At 39.8% G+C, this 19,211-nt stretch overlaps 1 protein-coding gene across 1 annotated transcript in view; it reads right to left on the bottom strand.

Annotated features, from left to right (window-relative positions):
* Positions 1 to 19,211, bottom strand: part of LOC149459306 (CD109 antigen-like) — a 188,596-nt gene that overhangs the window by 84,993 nt on the left and 84,392 nt on the right. Inside the window, exons 17-20 of the mRNA XM_089681386.1 lie at positions 16,506 to 16,577; positions 14,782 to 14,842; positions 12,251 to 12,374; positions 8,614 to 8,731 (exon numbers count right to left, since the gene is read on the bottom strand). Of these exons, the coding sequence (XP_089537512.1) occupies positions 8,614 to 8,731; positions 12,251 to 12,374; positions 14,782 to 14,842; positions 16,506 to 16,577 (375 nt within the window). The remainder of the gene's footprint in view (positions 1 to 8,613; positions 8,732 to 12,250; positions 12,375 to 14,781; positions 14,843 to 16,505; positions 16,578 to 19,211) is intronic.

Here is a 19,211-nt window from a genome sequence, read left to right as displayed (position 1 = left end):
ATATTTTTTATGTCCTGGCCAATCCCAGGAGAGATGTGTGCAGAAGTTGGTCTAGAAGGAAGTAAATAGTCTTAAGCCCTGGGGAGACTGCTGTTTTTACCCTGCTAGGGAAGGTTCCGAGAGCCTTAGGGGGCTGCTTGCCCCTGGGGTGACCTATGGACTGAGTTGCTGTTCTGCAGGGTCTCAGCTGTAGCACAGCTGGAGATCACGAAACAATCTGGAGCTGTGTGCAGGATTTCTCTACCAGGAGATTGGATCTGGAGAAGGAGAGTCTCACTCAATGGACCGTATCTGGAGGAAGTTTGAAGGAGGCAGCTGTCCTGACCCTTTTTTTTTACTGTGCAGCACCCTAAAATTGCAGTGGTTACCTATAACTGTGCAGCCATGGAGGGTATCCAGATTCATAAGAAACGTATCTCATGCTCTTCAGCTGTGAGGTCTTAGACTGTCCCCATACCCACAAGAAGAGTGTCCTCTGATCAATGTTACAGAGTGCTTTGGAGTATCCATTGCCTTAACCCCTCTCCTATTACAAGTTCTACCAGCAATAGATTACAAAAAACAACCCCTAGACTGTTTATTGGAGCCAGGGTGAATGGACTGTTGCAGGGTGACTGGCAGCCTCTGTACTGTTTGGGAAAGAATCAGTTAACATTAAAGGCCCCTGCAGGGGTAGCTCTAAATGTGGTACTATCCCAAAGACAACAATACAAGATCTCCAGACAGGCATTGAACAGTGGGTGTGAAAGAAGAATAGGGGATTGTGTTTGGGTATGATACTCTTCAAACAATTCAATCCTGGTCCAATATTTGAAACATAATGGCATATTAAGACTAAACGCGGTTGATTTACTGAAGAAGTGAAGCCTAGTTGCTTTGCAAAGTAAATTCTCACTGTGCAAAGGAGTTTTCATGTGTTGTAAATGAGGTGATGCTGACTTCTATCTAATCATGTGCAAGCAAAATTGATGTTTTTTTTTTTTTTTTGATCATGATTGGGTGTTTTTTGCAAAATGAATTTTTGACCATATTTACTATAGAAAGTGAAAATTCTCTTACAAAGTAAAAATTCAATTAGCAAAGTAAACAGGCTCCACTCCTTCAGTATATCAGTCACAATTCAAGATTTCACCTGCTGGTGCTTATAGTGAATTGATAGCTGCAGTGGCGGGAATAACTTGCTCCATGGAGGGAGATTTCAAAAAGTAAAAATCTTCCAGATCTAGCTCGAGGACCATTCTAGCACACTAAACTGTACTACACAGAGGACCAAAAGAAAATTTGTGCCAAATCTCAAGTATTCAACCAGCCATTCCAATGTAACATGTGCATCAGCTGCTGTTATGCTCTCCCATGTTTATTCTAAGTCTAGCTTCTCTTCCAAGTGTGGGCAATAAGCATGCACTAATGATCTGTACATGAAAATAGATTTGTAGGATTAAGATCCTCTTTACATATAGATCTAGTGGTGGACAAGAAAACGGACTAGGGGTTTTCTCTATCCAGCATGCTGATTGCAATATTTAATCCTGTTCCCAAATTGCACAGAACCTTGGTCTCTCCATTATTGTGCTTGTTAATATTGTAAACCCTGAAGTGGGGTCCATCTTAAGTTTATAGTGCATAGGACAATGCTATTAAATGTCTGTGTTTGGAGAGGTTATGAGACGTGCAGAAGAAATGCTACACATGGTATATCCTACTGTCATTTATAAATAGGGATGAACTTTGAGTTTATGCCAAACATGAGTTTGAAACTCATAGCCATGGCCATATTTGGCCAATGATATCACCTAGGAGCCAATGTGTTTACTTCCAGAAACTAGTAAAGATCTATCATTTGTGATGAGATTAGTGCCAGAGTGACATTGTGGTGGGTCAACATCGCCGCATTGTACTCATTATGATTGATATGGAAATATGTCACTGAATGACATGACAGGGTGTACTATTTACCCTATACTCATTCATGTGTGTGGGGGGGGGGATATCTGGGATCAACCTTCTTATAACAGGGGCTTCCACATTCCCATAAGTCCTTTTAGGGGAAAGGATGTGGGCCATTAGGAAAGCTGCTTTGCAAGGGGAAAAAAAGAAGATTCACTGCCCGTTCTTTGCATAGTAGCCTTCCAGTGTTGAAGGCGTGTGGCCTGGTATGGTTTGAGAGGGCCCTGATAGGGGTCTTTTATGAATTTGTAAGGGGACCCTAGCCAGCATTCATGATGATTTCCACCCAATGATGCTGACCCACCAATCAGCCGTGTGGCCCCCTGCTACTCCTGTTGGAAAAGACTGATCTCCACCAGCTTCTGTATGTAAACAAGCTATTGGGGATCCTGGGTGATGTCAGTGACTATGTTTATGACCATATTTGATCAATGATGTCACCCAGGATCCCTAACAGCTTGCTTACAATACAAATGGAAGCTGGTGGGGAATCTGTCATCTAGCAGCGGTAACATAACTGAAGCTAAATGACAGATCCCTGGCTGCTGTTTATTTGTACTGCATCTACAACTTTGTATTTAAATTCAAAGCATTCCCCTAAACCAGTTAATTTTTACACCCATTAACCCCTTCACGCCGGATCGTCCCGGCGTGAAGAGGAGTTTCTGTGCCAGGAGGTGGGCGGGACGGGCTTAGTGTCATGTAACTGCCGTGACGGGAAAGGTCCCAATTGCAAGAGGAGACCGGGACCTTTTGGTGAGTACCGTACATGTGTGCTGGGAGAGCGCAGGGTGCGCGCTCTCAGCACATATGTATTTTGTATATTGAACGCAAATGTGTGGCCGCTCTGTGTCTAGGCCCAGACGCCGGGAGGCCACACATTTGCGTGCTGCCAGCGTGAAGAGGTTAAAATGCACATTTTAGGCATGAAGATTAGTTAAAATCCCAAAGCCCTTATAGATTTTCTGAAAGCAGAGACACTGAAGAAGAAAATGGTGGTAGTTGCAATTTGTTCAGTGTCATATAATATGAGCTCAGCTGTTTATCAAAACCAGTAAAAAAATACACAAAAGATCATTTTAGTACCAAAAGATATATTACCAAATTTTTGTTAAAATATAAAAGTTAGGGTGGCGTCAAGTATATATATGCCAAGCATGTCAAACCTTGTAGTGCTACCCCCTAAGGCAGTGGTTCTCAACCTTCCTAATGCCGTGACCCTTTAATACAGTTCCTCATGTTGTGGTGACCCCCAACCATAAAATTAGTTACCCAGTAATTATAATTCATGAGTGTTGTTTTACCTCCAATACTGCTGCTTTCAACACAGTAGCTGCTTTTAACAGAGTAGCTGCTTTCAACACAGCAGCTGCTTTCTACACAGTAGCTGCTCTTTACACATCGGAAATATGTGTTTTCTGCTGGTCTTAGGGGACCCCTGTGAAAGAGTCGTTCGACCCCAAAAGGGGTCGCGACCCACAGGTTGAGAACCACTGCCCTAAGGAGACACTGGAATTTTAGTCCCCATATTTCCTGCACAGCCAGGCAACACAGATTTATGGGCAAACACAAAGAGTCAAGAATCCAGTCCATGGGCTTGTTTATGTTGTTTAATTTAGGGGAGTCAACTTGGATAGGGATTAGGGGTTATTGGATGCCCAACTTGACTAGAAAGAACAGTTTGAAGACAAACTTCCTGCATTTATGTAAAAGAAAAATGGATGTTACTGGACGTTACTTCAGCCCGAGTGGTATCAGTCCCTTTAAGGATCAGTCGTGATGTTACTTTAAGGAACACTACATCCCCTTGTGTGGACTCTCAGGAAGTCCCAATTTTTGGTGGAAAAATTACAATAGATTAGCTGTGACACTGTAAGCATGATGGATATTGCATTAGGCAGCCTTCACCCTTATTGGCCCTGAGGATGTAGAGGTGTTCACTCTGTCCCTTATATCCCTCTGCTTTGGACAAGACTGCTGGTTCAGTCCTTTTAGCTGTGCTAATCTTCCCATGCTGGGCAGGGTGCCTCCTGAGCAGGACTTGTAGTGGAGTTCCTCTCTCTAGCTTCTTCTTCCTTCCTTCCTTCCTCCTCACCTCCACCCTGTAGCCAGATCCCCCCTTCCCCAGGGTCCCTTCCCAGGCCTCACAGTCCTCAGTACTCTATCTTTCACCCAATCACCAGAATTCCCTGATGGCTATGCTCTTTTAGATTTATAGGCCCATCTCACCACACTGCCAGGCCTCATGCCTAGGATTGGTCAACATAAACATGCGACTCTTGGTCTTTGCCTACTAGCTTCTAGAATCTTCTGGAAGACTCCAGAACCACGGGGAGGTACCACAAGCCTGACCTGTAGAGCCCTCCTAGAATCTTCTGGAAGACTCCAGAACCACGGGGAGGTACCACAAGCCTGACCTGTAAAGCCCTCCAAACTGACCTAAAGTGAACCTAAAACAATTCCCCAGACCCACCATACTACTGTGAGACATTAAATTTTCCTCACTCTGATTGCACACTAGAGGGTGCTACAACTTAAAAAATCATGTGCCTGTGATATGAGGACAATCCACAGTGTACAGACCTCAAATTAGTATTTAGGCAACACTTTAAAAGCCTTTACAGCTCAATTTAAAGTTGACTGAGCATTATGGCTCTACTATTGTTGCTGTTATCCTGGACAGTGATTCCTAGTATGTTTTTGTATGTAGGCACACCCAAGACGTGCCTGTGAGGCAGGATCCTTAAAAATGGAGTGTTTTTTTACCTCTAAATTCACCTATGAACTCCAATAAAGCTAATCAAGGACTGACTGTTTGTGTTGTTAGAATGTTTTTCCCACTAAATGAAAAAAAAAATGTTTGCATTGCAACATGTTTTCTCATGCAAGTGTCCAGCTACCAATGCCCCTTTTTAATGAGGACAAAAAAAAACACAGCAATATTTGGTTCCTGAAGACTTCAGTGAGTTTTGGCAATGTGTTTGGTATTTGCTTAATTCACAATGCATTCAGCAAATGTGCACCAAATCAAATTCACCCATTTGGCTCATCACTAATGACAAATACAGAACGCATTTACACCTGCAGTTCTAGGCAATGTTTGTAAAATATTTCTATGATATGTTGCTGCTTGAATCTGTGCTAATGTACATCGTTTGTGTTACATGCTGCTACAGAGTCTTTAATACACTACTGAAAATAATGTCAGAACTTTAAGGGCACTGTTACATGGGTGTGCATATCCAAGATCTTTGTGCCTCCCACACTCCAACTTGACAGCCATCAAGATGCAGTTGTATATATTTTTGGTCTGCAATACACAAACCTGCACTTACACTTGATTTGCCCTGCAGTAACTTTCTTTCACCACAGTAACAAACATCTGTAAGCAGCTGATAATTTGTCAGCCCCGTCACCCAGTCAGGTACCAAGATCTGCCAGGTGCTTACCTGAGTCTTTTGAGTTTCCTACCCATCAAAGAAACCCTTTATCATTCTGGGAGGTTTTGCAGGAGCACAATCACTTCTGCCTTTTATATATCTTGCAATCTTGTGCTTACCTTTAAGATAACCTTACAAGGAAGCTCCCCTACCTCCCACCCTAATTGTTACTTCTCCTCAGTATTTATACTGTGTTAAACATTACAGACCTGGTTTGATAATAATTACCTCTTTATTTTGGCCAGTGACCTGTATCTAAGCATACTATTCTGGTTATTATAAATGCTTTCAGTTTGGATAAGGATTTGGGATAATCTTTTTATTGGGATTAGACTCGGGTTTGGGTTAAACGTGAGTTGTGCAGAGGGGGAACCTCTTCAGACAGTTGGTCATGAGTCTACATCTTCCTCAGGACCTCAACATAGGCACAAGGTGCCTTGCAAGGCCTTCCCCTTGCAATTTTTAAAAGTATGTGGTTTGGTATGTGGAGGAAGGGGGTGCACAAATTACTATTTAAATGTATATAAATAAAATTCTCAAATATATTCTAATAAATTCCTTCCTTCGTCAACTGTGTACATCATTAAACAATAAACCCATAGTGCTTTTATGAGAACATCAATATTTATTGAAAATCTAAAATTCAAAACTCACAACCAAGAAGTGATCAGGTATACAGAGGAGCAGTTGTGCTGGACACTATTATCTGCATGTCTAATTAATACTTTTCAAACAAGCAATAATCCTGTGTGCACGGAATATAGTTCACAGTATAACCTGGGTGCTTAATTTAAAATTTGTATACATTTTTATGTTCTTATGGAAAGCACTATTGGGGAGATTTACTAAAACTGGTGCACACATAATCTGGTGCAGCTGTGCATAGTAATCAATCAGCTTCTAGGTTTTATTATTAAAGCTTAATTGAACAAGCTGAAGCTAGAAGCTCATTGGTTACCATGCACAGCTTCACCAGATTCTGTGTGCACTAGTTTTGGTAAATGCTCCCATATGAGTCTATTTTTCATTGCATAACACCTGGAAACAGGGGGAAATGCTAAAGCAAAGTTATGGAGAGCACTATTGAAGGCCCCAGAAGGGGAAAGGATCATTGTGACCTCTATAACTAATAGATCATACCTTAAAGGTGAGAGTGCATCTAGGGTGAAGAGCGCACACATAGTGAAGGAAAGAGGTTTTGTAGCGGACACAGTGAATTTTGAACATTTGGTTATAAATTAAATGGGCTGTTTATAAGGACACTAATTTTTATGCACAGTGAATCAAATTTATGTTTATTTTGTAAAGTAAACATATATAGATGGAACATGTGGGTGGATAAGCCTAGAAACTAATAGTCAATGAGCAGGAGTAGCATGTAAAAAGTCCCAACAATTCCTTGAGAATGGAGCACATGCTGATGGCAGCTCCTCAGAGACTGAAGCGATCTCTGCAGTAACACAAGAACAAAAGAGGTCACCGAGCTGGGTATAGTATAAAAATACAGATTTGTTAAAAGCATACAAGTGGCAACTCACATTTGAGCAGAATACATGCTCATATCACTCATATGGCCGCCGTGGTACCTCTCGATCCTGGAGTATGGCCAATGTGGGTGTAGCATAAACACCCAGCTCAGCGTCCTCTTTTGTTCTTATGTTTTATCTCGTACAAGGATTGTATTGGGATATACTATATTAGAGAGTATTATCTACACACATTTAATAGGTCATTTGTTATGTATGACATTGTATGTACAGCTTAAGATTATCAATTAAAATTTTAACATTCTTTATTTTTAAGTTTTATGAAAAAACAAATAGGGGTGCACCAGCACTAAGCACAGTAATACAAAAGTAGGGAAATCCAGGTATGATACATCACAATCAGGGTGCAAAGAAGAAATTGCATGGTTAAGGGTATATCTCACTTCACTGCTTTGAGACCTGCACCATATTCCATGGAACATGTAAAGAGAGACCAATACAACCATTTGCATCTGAATTGCTATTCTTTGCCTTTCAATGTGACTTATGCAAATACATTTTGAGTATTAGAATAAGTGGTTACATAACAGCAAAGCAACTTGCATTTTTAGAGAGGTATGCATGTTTCCTAGCACCATTTTCTTACCTCAATGCAATACAATGCCCATATAGAATTTGGCTGTTTGTAAATCAACCAGCCAGGGATCCAGGATGATGCCATTGAATAAATATAGTCATGACCACATTTGGTCAACTACATCACCCAGGATCCCCAGCTAGTTTGTTTACAAACACCAGCAGGTAGGGGATCTGTCATTTAGCAGCAGTAGCAGTAACCCCACTGATTAGTGTTTGTAAACAAACCAGCTGAGGATCCTGGGTAACATTATTAACCAAATATGGTCATGAACATATTGTATTTGGCCAATGACTTCACTCAGGATCCCCAGCTGTGGGTCTTTATGGTGCTGAGTTATTGTGATTCATAACCTGGCAACTTGAATTTTTAGAAGGAGGGGTAAGAAGTGGCATTTATGCTGTATAACGTCATACAAAAGAGTGATACATTTTGCCTTTTAAAGGGGATTATAACCAGTGTATAATTACTTTACTAGTTAAACTTTTTCTTCTCTAACTCTTCTTTCGCCATGAAATTTTAAGAAGCAGAATTACAAATCAAGATAATTTCTTAAAACATCTAATCCACTTGTGCTTTCTCAGAGTGCAGTAGAAAAAGTGAAGCATGAGATATGGTTGTTGCAACTGCACTTTTATTTGCTCCAGATATCATAAATCAACCCTCTTTCGCACCAGATGCAGTCTAGTCCATTTTTATTCTGCATCAAAAATGCATGCATTCCAATGGCCCTAGTTCACACCAGTGCAATGTGTTCCAGTGCAGTTAACAAAAGTAGAACATGCTTCATTTTTTCCATATGGACGCAACTGGAATATGGCAAAATGGATTCGAAAACACACAGGAATGCATGTAAATGCACCAGATATGCACTGGAATGCCTGAATTGAGATGAAGGAAAAAAAGGGGGGGAATGAACCGGAACTCATCAAAACGCATCAAAAATATACTGGAATGCATCAGAAATGTGCGTAAACACGCATGCAGAAATGCAGCTGGAACAAAGAAATTGCGATGTGAACTATGCCTCACTGAGATGCTAAAAACATGACATATTGTGGTTGCAACACAGACTTGAACATATTCCTGTGGAGAATAATACCTGCACAGGAGACTCTAAAATTCCAAACCCCAAATTCTCAGAAATTACAAATGCATTTGTTATCCAAGTAGTGATGGTATCAGGTAGGACAGTACTTATCTCCAGTTCTGTATCACTTCTGAAAAAGAAAAAAAAAACAATACTGTATTGTATGTCTTATCATTGAAAAAAAAGCATGATCACTTTATCTCCTGAATGCAGAGACTCAGACAAAGCTACATGTCCTATTCATTTCATGGTATTTGTATTATATTACTACTGTATACTATGTTACAGAATGATTTCTGAAAGTTCAGCTGTATATTTTTCCCAGCAACATTTTCAGGCACACTTATTTGGTGAATAATGTGCAGTCATTTTCACTTAAAACATTCAAATATGCGTAAGGCAATATGCATTTTTTTTTGCTGCACACTTGGGTATTGCACTGTAAGCGAAAATACAAATACATTAAATTTAATGAGAGATCATTCTATACTGCTTTAGTAAATTAGTGCCAATTTGTGGTTATCAAAATTTAATTATGCAGACATAAACTAGGCATTTGTGGTCTTTGCGTACTTCTTTAAAAGTGATCATGTTTTTTCTGACATGTACTGTATATTCTATGAAATGCATTAGTACTATGTATTTTTAATAAATGATGCATTAAAGTTGAATTCCAGACATATATAATGACACAATGTAAATAGTATACTCAAGGTTACTATGAGACCTTCACTGGGTCGCCTTACCACATCCAGACCTCCATTCGCCAATGTAATTTGTGAACATAGAAGACAGTAAGGGAAGTCTTCCGCTACTCAATTCCTCTGTCACGCTCTTCAATATATTTAATCTGTCAGAGCCAAAAGAGAAACAAGAGGATTTCTTCTGTTGGCTACTGTGTTTACAAATGACAGCAGCGATCAGATGAACTGACAAACCATGTGCTGGTACAATGCCGATGAAGGTCTGAATGGCATTAGGCAACTGGCAGAACAGTAGGTCTTCTGACAACACCTCTCACCCCTGGTGTCCCAACTGACCCCCCCTGACTCACTTATGGAGGTCAGGATAGGGTACGTCTCACTGTACATTCCCTTTGCCACAATGCTTTATTTCATATGCTATGCTGTACATTCCCTGTTCTACAAAGCCTTATACCATTTGCCATGCTGTATGTTACCTATACTACAACATATTCCGAATAGGATGCTGTACATTCCTCATTTTGCACCCCATCATTTCAAATTCCATGCTCTATATTCCCTATACCACCAAGTAATATCCCATACTCCATGCTGTGCATTCCCTTTTTCTCACTGTCCCATTCCATATGTAATTCTATGCATTAATTATGCTTTAATGCCTTTTTCCGTATGCCACACTGTACATTCCCTAATCCACAATGCCTAACTTGCTGTACATTCCTTATTCTTCACCACTTCATTCTATATGTCATGCTCTAAGTTCCACATTCCTCAATGCCTCATTCCATATACCATGCTGTATTTTCTCTATTTCAGCTGCCTCATCCCATATGCAATGCTCTATGTTCCCTACTCTGCAATGTAATTTCATATACCAAGCTGAACATTCTTTATTCCACAGCACTCTATTCCATATGCCATGTTGTACATTCTATATTCTATACCATCTGACTCCATATGCCATGTTGTATATGTAACACTACCCCCTTAGGGGCTGCTGAGTTTTGGATTGGACCCAACTAAGCTCTGCACAGCCAGGCAACACGCATTTTCACACTTGGATGGGGTATATGGGATGCCCAAGGACTTGAAGAACATGAGGACAATGTCCTGGCATCTATGTATAAAAATGTGGATAGCAACAGTCTCTTCTGAAAGAGAACTAAAGGGCTCCTTAGTGTACCTCCTCAGACCCCGGATGAATGCTCCTCTTCACCCAGTTGCCAGTCAGTCCTTGAACAGTCCCAGATGAGAAGCTAGTTGAATATTACACCTGACCACCCTTTCCTCTTATCTGGCCCAGGGGATGTAAGAGTACTCACACTGTTCTCTCCTGTTAGTGTAGTGGGTTGTTGGCTGCCTTCAGGCCTTACACTGGGCTGGCTTTTTCCGTGCTGCACAGGCTGTCCTCCCCAGGAGACACTGAGGCAGTGGAGAGCCTCCTCTCCAGCATTCTGCCTGTAGGTAGGCTCCCCTCCTGGAGTCCCCTCCAAGTCTCCATATCCCAGCCTTCCTCAATCCATTTTCCACCCGACACTGCACACTGCTCCCAGGCTCTCTAATATTTAAGGGTTGCTCTGGTAACCATGTCCAGCCTCCTGCCAAGGGATTGGCCAAGGTCCCTCAAACATGCAGATCTGAGCCTCCTCCCCTGCTCCACCCCTGCTCCACAGTTTCTGGAAAGGTGGGAGGGCTCCAGAAACTCTGACCTGTTAGAGCCTCTGAGTCTGTCCTGAAGTGACCTCACTACCATACTCACCGGCTGACTCATCCCAGGCTGCTACTCATCCTCTAACTAATGTACATTTTATATTTTGCACTGCCTCATCTTGTATGTTGTGCTGTAAATTCCCTTTTCATCACTGTTTCAGTCTGTGTGGCATGCTATGCATTCCCTGTTTTACAATGTCTCATTCTGTATGCTGTGCTGTACATGTACATAGCCAGATTGTTTTCAATGCTTCGTATCCTGTCATGACCATTAGGGTCTTGTACAAAAGTTTGTTTGTTGTTTTGTTTAGAGGCCCAGTAAATACTTTTGCTTTGATGTCCTGTGATTTCTAGTTGCTCCCCTGGTAGTTTAAGTACATAACAGCAGAGCTCATACTAGGATAGGAAGAAGCAGCACACAGCCAGTCAGTTGTGTTGTAGTACCCATGTGCTCACAAGAAACATGCTAATATGTGTAGAGAACAGAGTACCAGATGTGAGATGAACTCAGTCTACAGTGCAAACTAATGAAAGAAAAAAATATCTAAAAGCTGTATATAACTGTTAGTACTGCTGCTCATACTTTTTATGTTCAGACAAAAAAAAACAAAAAATAAGTATACGTGATTTAGCGCAACACAGTGCCAAATCTTCCTAGTGGTAAATGCTCATGTACCTTCTTATAACATTCAGTTTAGTCATTGTTCTTGATATATTTTGATGACATGAATGCATACATTCTATGCATGTTCTATGTTTGGACATAAATGCATAGGATATACGCATGTCCACCTAATTGTCTTTATTATACGATTTTATGTGATATTCCACGGCACATGAGCATTTACCACTAGGAAGATTTGGCACTATGTGGAGCTCAGTTCACTACTTCTCCTTTCTCTGTATTTATCTGTTTGCCTGAAGCTCAGCTTCAATAACAATACATTCTACAATGTAGGAAATGTCCATTTTCAGCATATGAAGATTTTTTATACACTTTCTTCTTTATGTGCTGATAAAATACATGAAAATCTAAAGACTATTGAAAACTCCCTCTTTTATACCATAGCATAAGTGATGTATGTAACCAATGTTTTGCAATATGCATAAAAATGGGTGAAAGTCAAAAATTATTTTGAATATGTACACATGAGAATATTTGAGCAGGTTGTATGTTTAAACCATATCAGTTTAAGAATATGTAATATAGCAAGATCAGTGTCACATTATATTACCCCATATTAATATTCTTCCAGATCCATGCCTCAGGAAAATAAGATCTTACACGTGGTCCACCAAAATCAGCAGAATGCCATGTTGGCAGGAAGTCCTCTGTTGTGTCATAATATACTTTAAGCACTGTAACAAAAAATGAATGCCTTTTACAGTTAATGCTAACCAATTTAGAATGATAGTGTTAAAGTGGTACTAAACTCTGATTTCTATTGTTACCTCCAGGTAAGTCTATAATAAAGCTTACCTGTAGGTAAAATTAATATCTCCTAAACTGTTTAGGGGATATTCTACAGAGTAGCAGCTGGTGACATAACTGGCGCATGTGCTCTGAAGGAACAGCATACTCCCAGCTCAGCCATTCAAGTAGCTGCAGCCTAGGAACCCAGAAAGAACATATGAAGATGGAAGCCTGTCAGCGGTGATAGAGCGCCACCGGAGGGCTTTGTTTTAAGGTAAGTTTCACTTAATATGCTAGTATGTGATGCATACTAGCACATTATGATATCATCTTGCAGGGGGAAACTTTTTTTTTTAACAAGTTTACTAATGCTGTAAGGGAAATGTTATTGTGTTTATTATACTTGAAGATGTATTGCAGAGATTTTCCATGTACCGTATATAAGACGCTAATAAAACCATCCAAACTGACCACAACTCTTCTATTACAATTGCTCATGCTTGCAATTTTAGAAATCAAATGATACCAAGATCAGGGGCGGACTGACAACTCATGGGACCCCGGGCAATAAGGGACCATGGGGCCCCTGTGTCCTTGCCCAAGCTCAAAAAAGCCTATGAAAAAGGTACCAGGGGCATATCATGGGGCTCTCTACTGACCCTGGGCGCTCGGGCAGTGCCCGAGTTTCCAAGTGGTCAGTCCGCCCCTGACCAAGATATACAAGTTATTTTATCTGCATTTATTGTATCCCTTGTGAGACATTCAAAAGCATACATATTGCATTGCTGTAAAACAGAACTTTTCTTACATGAAATATATATTTTATTACTGAAAGCTTAAATTTTTCATGACTCTTTATTTACACCACTACTGGGTTATTTTATTGCCCTCCTCAATAGACAACTTACTATGGTTGATTTACTAAATAGAGACTGTTAACATAACAATGTGAATGCTCAATGAGCTTAGTGAAAAGGGTGAAGTTGTATTCATTTTAATTATCCAATCATGTATTGATTTTTTAATTCCCTTTGCATACATAAGGGATAACATAAGTGGTTCTAAAGGTTGAAGGTTTTTACCTTCAAGCTCTCCCCTCAGTCTCCCCTAATACTTACCTGAGCTTGATCATGATCCAGTGCTGTGCACAAGAGAAGTGGCTCTCCCAGGTCTCTCTCTCCTCATTGGCTGGGACACAATAGAGGAAGCCAGTGTCTCAACCACAGTCACCGAGGAGGGAGCTTGAGGCAGGGCCAGGCCTTGCTCTGTTTGTCTCTTAAACACACAGAGGTAGCTCGGGAGCGAGCAAGCCAAGCACGAGTGCCCCCGAGCAAGAAGCTTGCTCTGGGGGCACTCAGCGAAAGGGAGGGGCACAAAGTGGCAGCAGGGGACCCAAGAAAAGGGGGATCGGGGTTGTTCTGTGCAAAACCATTGCACAAGTCAGGCAAGTATACCATGTTTGTTCAGTTTTTCAACATTTCACAGTTTCTACTCCTTTCATAAATCAATATCATAGAAATTCCAAGTTGTCACCAGGCAGAACTAGCTATTTTTCACAGATGCACAGCATGTGTGATAATCTTTGTAAATGTCCATATATACAAACATCTTTATGTTATTAGATGTTAAATTACTGCATTGTTTGCTCTTGCTAAAACGTCTCTTCTTTGCACATAGAATGTGAAGTATTTCTTTTGTGATCTTTGCTACAACGTAGTTGCTGGTGTGCAGTGTGGTCCAGTGGGATCGCTGCCGTGCAGATGCACCAATGTCAGGACATTGCACTGCTCACTTTTTTTTTAATGCACTTTATTGAACTGTCACACAGACATTTAAAAAAGTTCAATTGACTGCTGCACAGTGAGATGCGGTGGATTGCCTTGCACTATGAAACATTAGTGCTGGCAGTACTTTTTTCACCGCACATTACCCTCACACCACCATAATGTAATGGTATGAATTGGGCACACAGGGAACAAGGCTATTTGTCATGTGGTGGCATTGTGCTGGAATAGCTGCCCAGTGCAGTCCTGCTGCATATGCTGTGAACGAATCCTTACTGAAAAATAATTACAGAATTATGTGAATACACATATTTGATGTCATTATTTTACATAAATGCACCACTCTCATCCGATGCAGGAAACACAAAGGGCCCCTTTTCAAGTTTACTTAATGGAAAAAGGGATCATAAATGAATACATCAGGTGGATCAGAAATATTCAAATATATGAATTTACATAATGTTTAATTATAGTCATGAAATAAATAATAAGCAAATTGTAAGTTTCTAAGGAAAAATATAGAACTAAATTTATCAATTGTCAATATTATTTGATCAAATGTACTTACATACATCATATGCATCTTCCGTTTCAATGATGGCATCAGTGAGCACACCAATATTACATCTCTATGATAATAAAAAGTTCTGAAGAAGTTATCTTCATACCACATATACATCTTACTAAGCATTAAAGCTTAACTCTAGGTTAGAATGGATGCAGGGCACCAGCAGATAGATTGCACATAACGTGGTTTAACTGTGTGGCTTTTTTTAGTTTCAAATGATATGGATAAGAGTTACAGTGGTTATAAAGTTAGAAAGTTTTTTTACCTTAATGTATTCTCTGCATTAAGGTAAAAAACCTTCTGTGTTTAGCTCTCCCCCCCCCCCCCCGGCCCCTCCTAAATACTTACCTGAGCCCAATCTCGATCCAATTCTGTGCCCGAGGGCAGCAGCTCTCTTGTCTCTCTCTCACTTTCTCTCCTCAAAGGACATGGAGGCAGCAGCAGGAACAATTAGATCCTGCTGCTATCAATCCCAGCCTGTGAAGATAGACTGGGGGTGGGGCCAAGCAGCACTGTGTTTGTCAATGGATTGAGCCAGCATTCAAAAGGGGGGAGGAGCCAGGAGCACCAGCAGGGGACCCCAGAAAAGGACGATTGGGGCTGAAAAAAGCATTGCGCAGAGCAGGTAAGTATAACATGTTTGTTATTTTATGAAAACAAACACCTTTACAATCACTTTAAAATTTCTGCTAGATTTAAAGTTCTCTCTGTAATCACACTGGGGAGATTTTTCCTCACTTCCTGTCCCAAGGCATAAAAAAAATATAAAAGCAGTTGTCACAAGAACAAGAAGGCAGCGAAAATATACAGAAAGGCTAACTTGTTCCCACTCTACTAAAAATATGTTTTTGTTATGTTTTTGCCAATGTTCACTGTAGAGAGTCTCCCCAAAAAAAACAGATACACCAGTAAAAACCCAAGAGAGGCTCTAACTCTCCCCATTCCAAAACAAATTAAAAAAAAAGATTAGGCTGGAATTAGGCTTTAAATCCTGTTTTATTATTGTGTGATTGATTCCACTATTGCTATCTATCTATGATCAAACATTAAGTGAACATAAATAATTACCAACTGCAGTGCCCACAACAAAAGTAGTGTCAGATACTTTCTCAAAGGTTGATGTAGGTTCTATTGCACAGGTAGGTTTGACCTTTTGCAGTTGATCATGGGTTTTTGTAAAATATTGCTTGATATATGGGTTTCTGAGACACAACATAGTTGCTTGAATGTGTGATCATTAGCATGTTCATTTACTAAAGTGGTACTGAAGACTGAAGTTTTTTTAAGGTAAAAAAAATCTGTACACCAGAGCAGCGGATCTGGCCTCTTTCTCTTTCCCCACAGGACACATTGATAGCAACGGGAACCATTGGCTCCTGCTGTTGTCAATCAAATCCTATGATGAGGGAACAGGGGTAGGGCCGAGTCCGACTGTCTGTGTCTATGGACGCAGACAGCAGGACTCAGGAGCAAGCCACTTCCTATGGAGACACTGGCCAAAGACGAAGAGCCAGGAGTGCTGGCAGGGTCACAAGAAGAGGAGAATTTTATTTAACTCCAAGTATTAATTCCACAAATTTGGCTTCAAGCAATATACTGTATGTCATTAAACCAGACATAAAAATACGTGAAATAGTCTCATAGTATAATTTAGATTTTCTGTGATTATTTTAATCTAAGATCTCTCTCTCTCTCTCTTAACACCAAAATTATTTAATATTTACCTCAAAGACTTGATGTGGATTAGTGATACGTCTTGGTTGAATTGTGCTGTAATCTCTCAAATCTTCTGAAATCTGAGAGAGAGAGTTAAAATTAATAAATTAACATTTTTCATGGTATTAAAGCAGCATAAAACCCCAAACCAAAAATGTAATATATTGCAGCTTACCAATCACTAGATGTGGTGGCTTCACTAGTTTTCTGATTTTAAAGTTTTTTTCCTGTTTTCACCTGGTGATCTGGCCAGTACACACATCCTGTATTAAGGTGCCTATACTCTGGATATAGCAGCAATAGAGACACCTTTTGACAGCAGCATTTAGGCATCACCATCTAGGCACCCACTTTTCATCCATTACACATCTGTCTCAGAGGCTGGTCATTAGCTCTGAGGAAAGGGAAACGCGTCAGCATTTGACCGCACTGACAGTGAGGCCATCGTCATTTTTCTATGCTTTTTAGATAAATGCTTCGTTTGTGAGTATGTTTTTATTATTTTTTACTCTTTACAATAAACCTTGGATAATGCACTAGGTGTGTGCGCCACCTGTTTTCTCTTTATCCAGTGGCTGATTTCCCCATCTGAGGAGGGCTGCACCCCTGAAGCATTTCCTTTGGTTTTCGCTGTCCTGATACCCTTGGCTTCCCTTTTGGCTGTGCATATCCTGAGGTGCTGGAGAGTACATACGATATCCAGCAGCATTGTCAGTCTAGGGGGAACTTAGTGTTATCTGTACTTTCAGCTCTAGATACACTAACAAATTGAAGCCAAACTCCAGATAACACTTTTTAAGCAGTTACAGCAACAGTTTTGTTCCTTTTGGGATAAAGGGTTTACATGTTAGTGTTAAATGGTTTGTCTCAACCCTCTAACTGCTACATCTGCAGGTCAGCTTGTTCTGTTGAAAAACAACAGAAATACAAGCTAGTTCCTGATAAACTGATAAAAGCACTGTCAGACCTCCCCATAATTGAGGTTTGTGTGTTTGGTAAGCTGCTGGATGTTTTTTTCATATTGGCTAGTGCACTATATTGGTGTAAAGAATACAATTTCACTTCACGATGGACTTTATGATATTGGGACTATTTATATTGATATTTTTTCAACATGATTTGTGAAAGATATGATTAAAGTGGTATCGCAACACATTCATGTTTATCTGTATCTGGATACATTTTTGTTGTGTTTAATACTGGTGAGTGCTGCTGTCTCTCTGGTGTTTTAATTTATTGTTTTTATTTTTATGAGCACCTTAATACAGGTTTTCACATTTATTTTATTTTCTTATACTAGCTAGTTTACCAGGTGAAAATAAAACAAAAAGCCTAAAAAAATTAAACAAATGCAGCCATCAGAGCTAAGAATTGGTAAGCTGCAATATAATATAATGTTTGCTTTTTTGTTTTAATTACCATTTTAAGGTCTCCTGAAAATATATTGCTTTTTCTGGTCATTGTTCTTTAATTTAAAAGCAGTGATAATAGAAAACAAATCATGTGAGGTCAGGTGTCAAACACAATGCAATAAAAATCTGACATTATTGTAATTATTACTTATCATCCGGGAGACAAAAGACAACACTAAACAACAACCCAATATCAGTAGGTAATAGGCTTTATAGTCCCACCTTTGCCTGAAGTGGCGGCTTAGAATATAAGATTCCTTGAATTGGAGGACCGATAAAAACCCTTACCCACTTACTTGACCAACATTGCAGTTATAATGTAGGAACAAGCAATGGAGTGAGCACATCCAAAAGGAATAAAGCAGAAAAAAATATTATTGGGTGCTAATTGCAGTGATGCCCACACCAAAAAACAACCAGATAACATATTCAATAATAATTTAATTAACAGAAAGTAAGTAGGTTATTGGCAAAATTCTGCACAGTACAATCTATTTTCTACACAGTAAGTAAGATCCTGCAACAGAAGTATGTTACATTCAGAACATCATAAATCTAATGCACATAGCAACATGAGTAAGTCATATTTATCATACTACACATGCATTGTTGTCTATTTGCTTAAATAATTTTGCCCCTTCCTCCCTCTGTAGCAAGGAGATGCTCTGTGTAGCTAGTCCCACCCTCTTTTCAATGCATCTTTAGTTTTTGTTCTGAGCACATGCAATTGCTGGAGCTAGACATACTATGATTTTTTTACCTATCTGATGTTCATCTGCACACATTTTGGATTAAAGCTTTTTACGATCTACAAAAGGTCATTTGGATTGAGTCACTGTCTGCTAATTCTACCGAGACTGAAGTTACAGCTATTTTGCCACAGCTAGATCAGTTATGCAGATCACACTTGCAGTGCTTAGATTGGAGAGGCAGAGCAATATTTTTCAAACTACCACGATAACATAGTACATAAAATTCTAGCACAATGGGATATGTGGACAAGCAAAGCAGTTTTAGTTATATAGTGGCCAAAATGTGCACCAGCAAATGTAATATAAACGATGCATAAAGCATTAATGGCAGTGCAATATACTGTAAGTCCTCTATAGTCCATCATTTAATGTAGAAGGTTCCTTTTTAAAATCAATATAGTCAAGAACCACAAAACCCAGCCAGCAATGGAGCTTTCTGACATGTCTTTCCCAATCAAACAGGTGCCATATTCACAATTCTTCCTATCTTTCTCTCTTTGTCTACCTTTTTCTTCCTTATTAGCCCTTTTACAGATTAACCCAGTGAAGA

This window comes from Staurois parvus, unplaced genomic scaffold (genome assembly GCF_062004578.1).
Source record: "Staurois parvus isolate SC_StPar_1 unplaced genomic scaffold, SC_StPar_1.0 ptg000264l, whole genome shotgun sequence".
Taxonomy (NCBI): domain Eukaryota; kingdom Metazoa; phylum Chordata; class Amphibia; order Anura; family Ranidae; genus Staurois; species Staurois parvus.
Note: the sequence above shows the minus strand (reverse complement) of the source record. Positions and strands in the feature narration are given on the sequence as shown.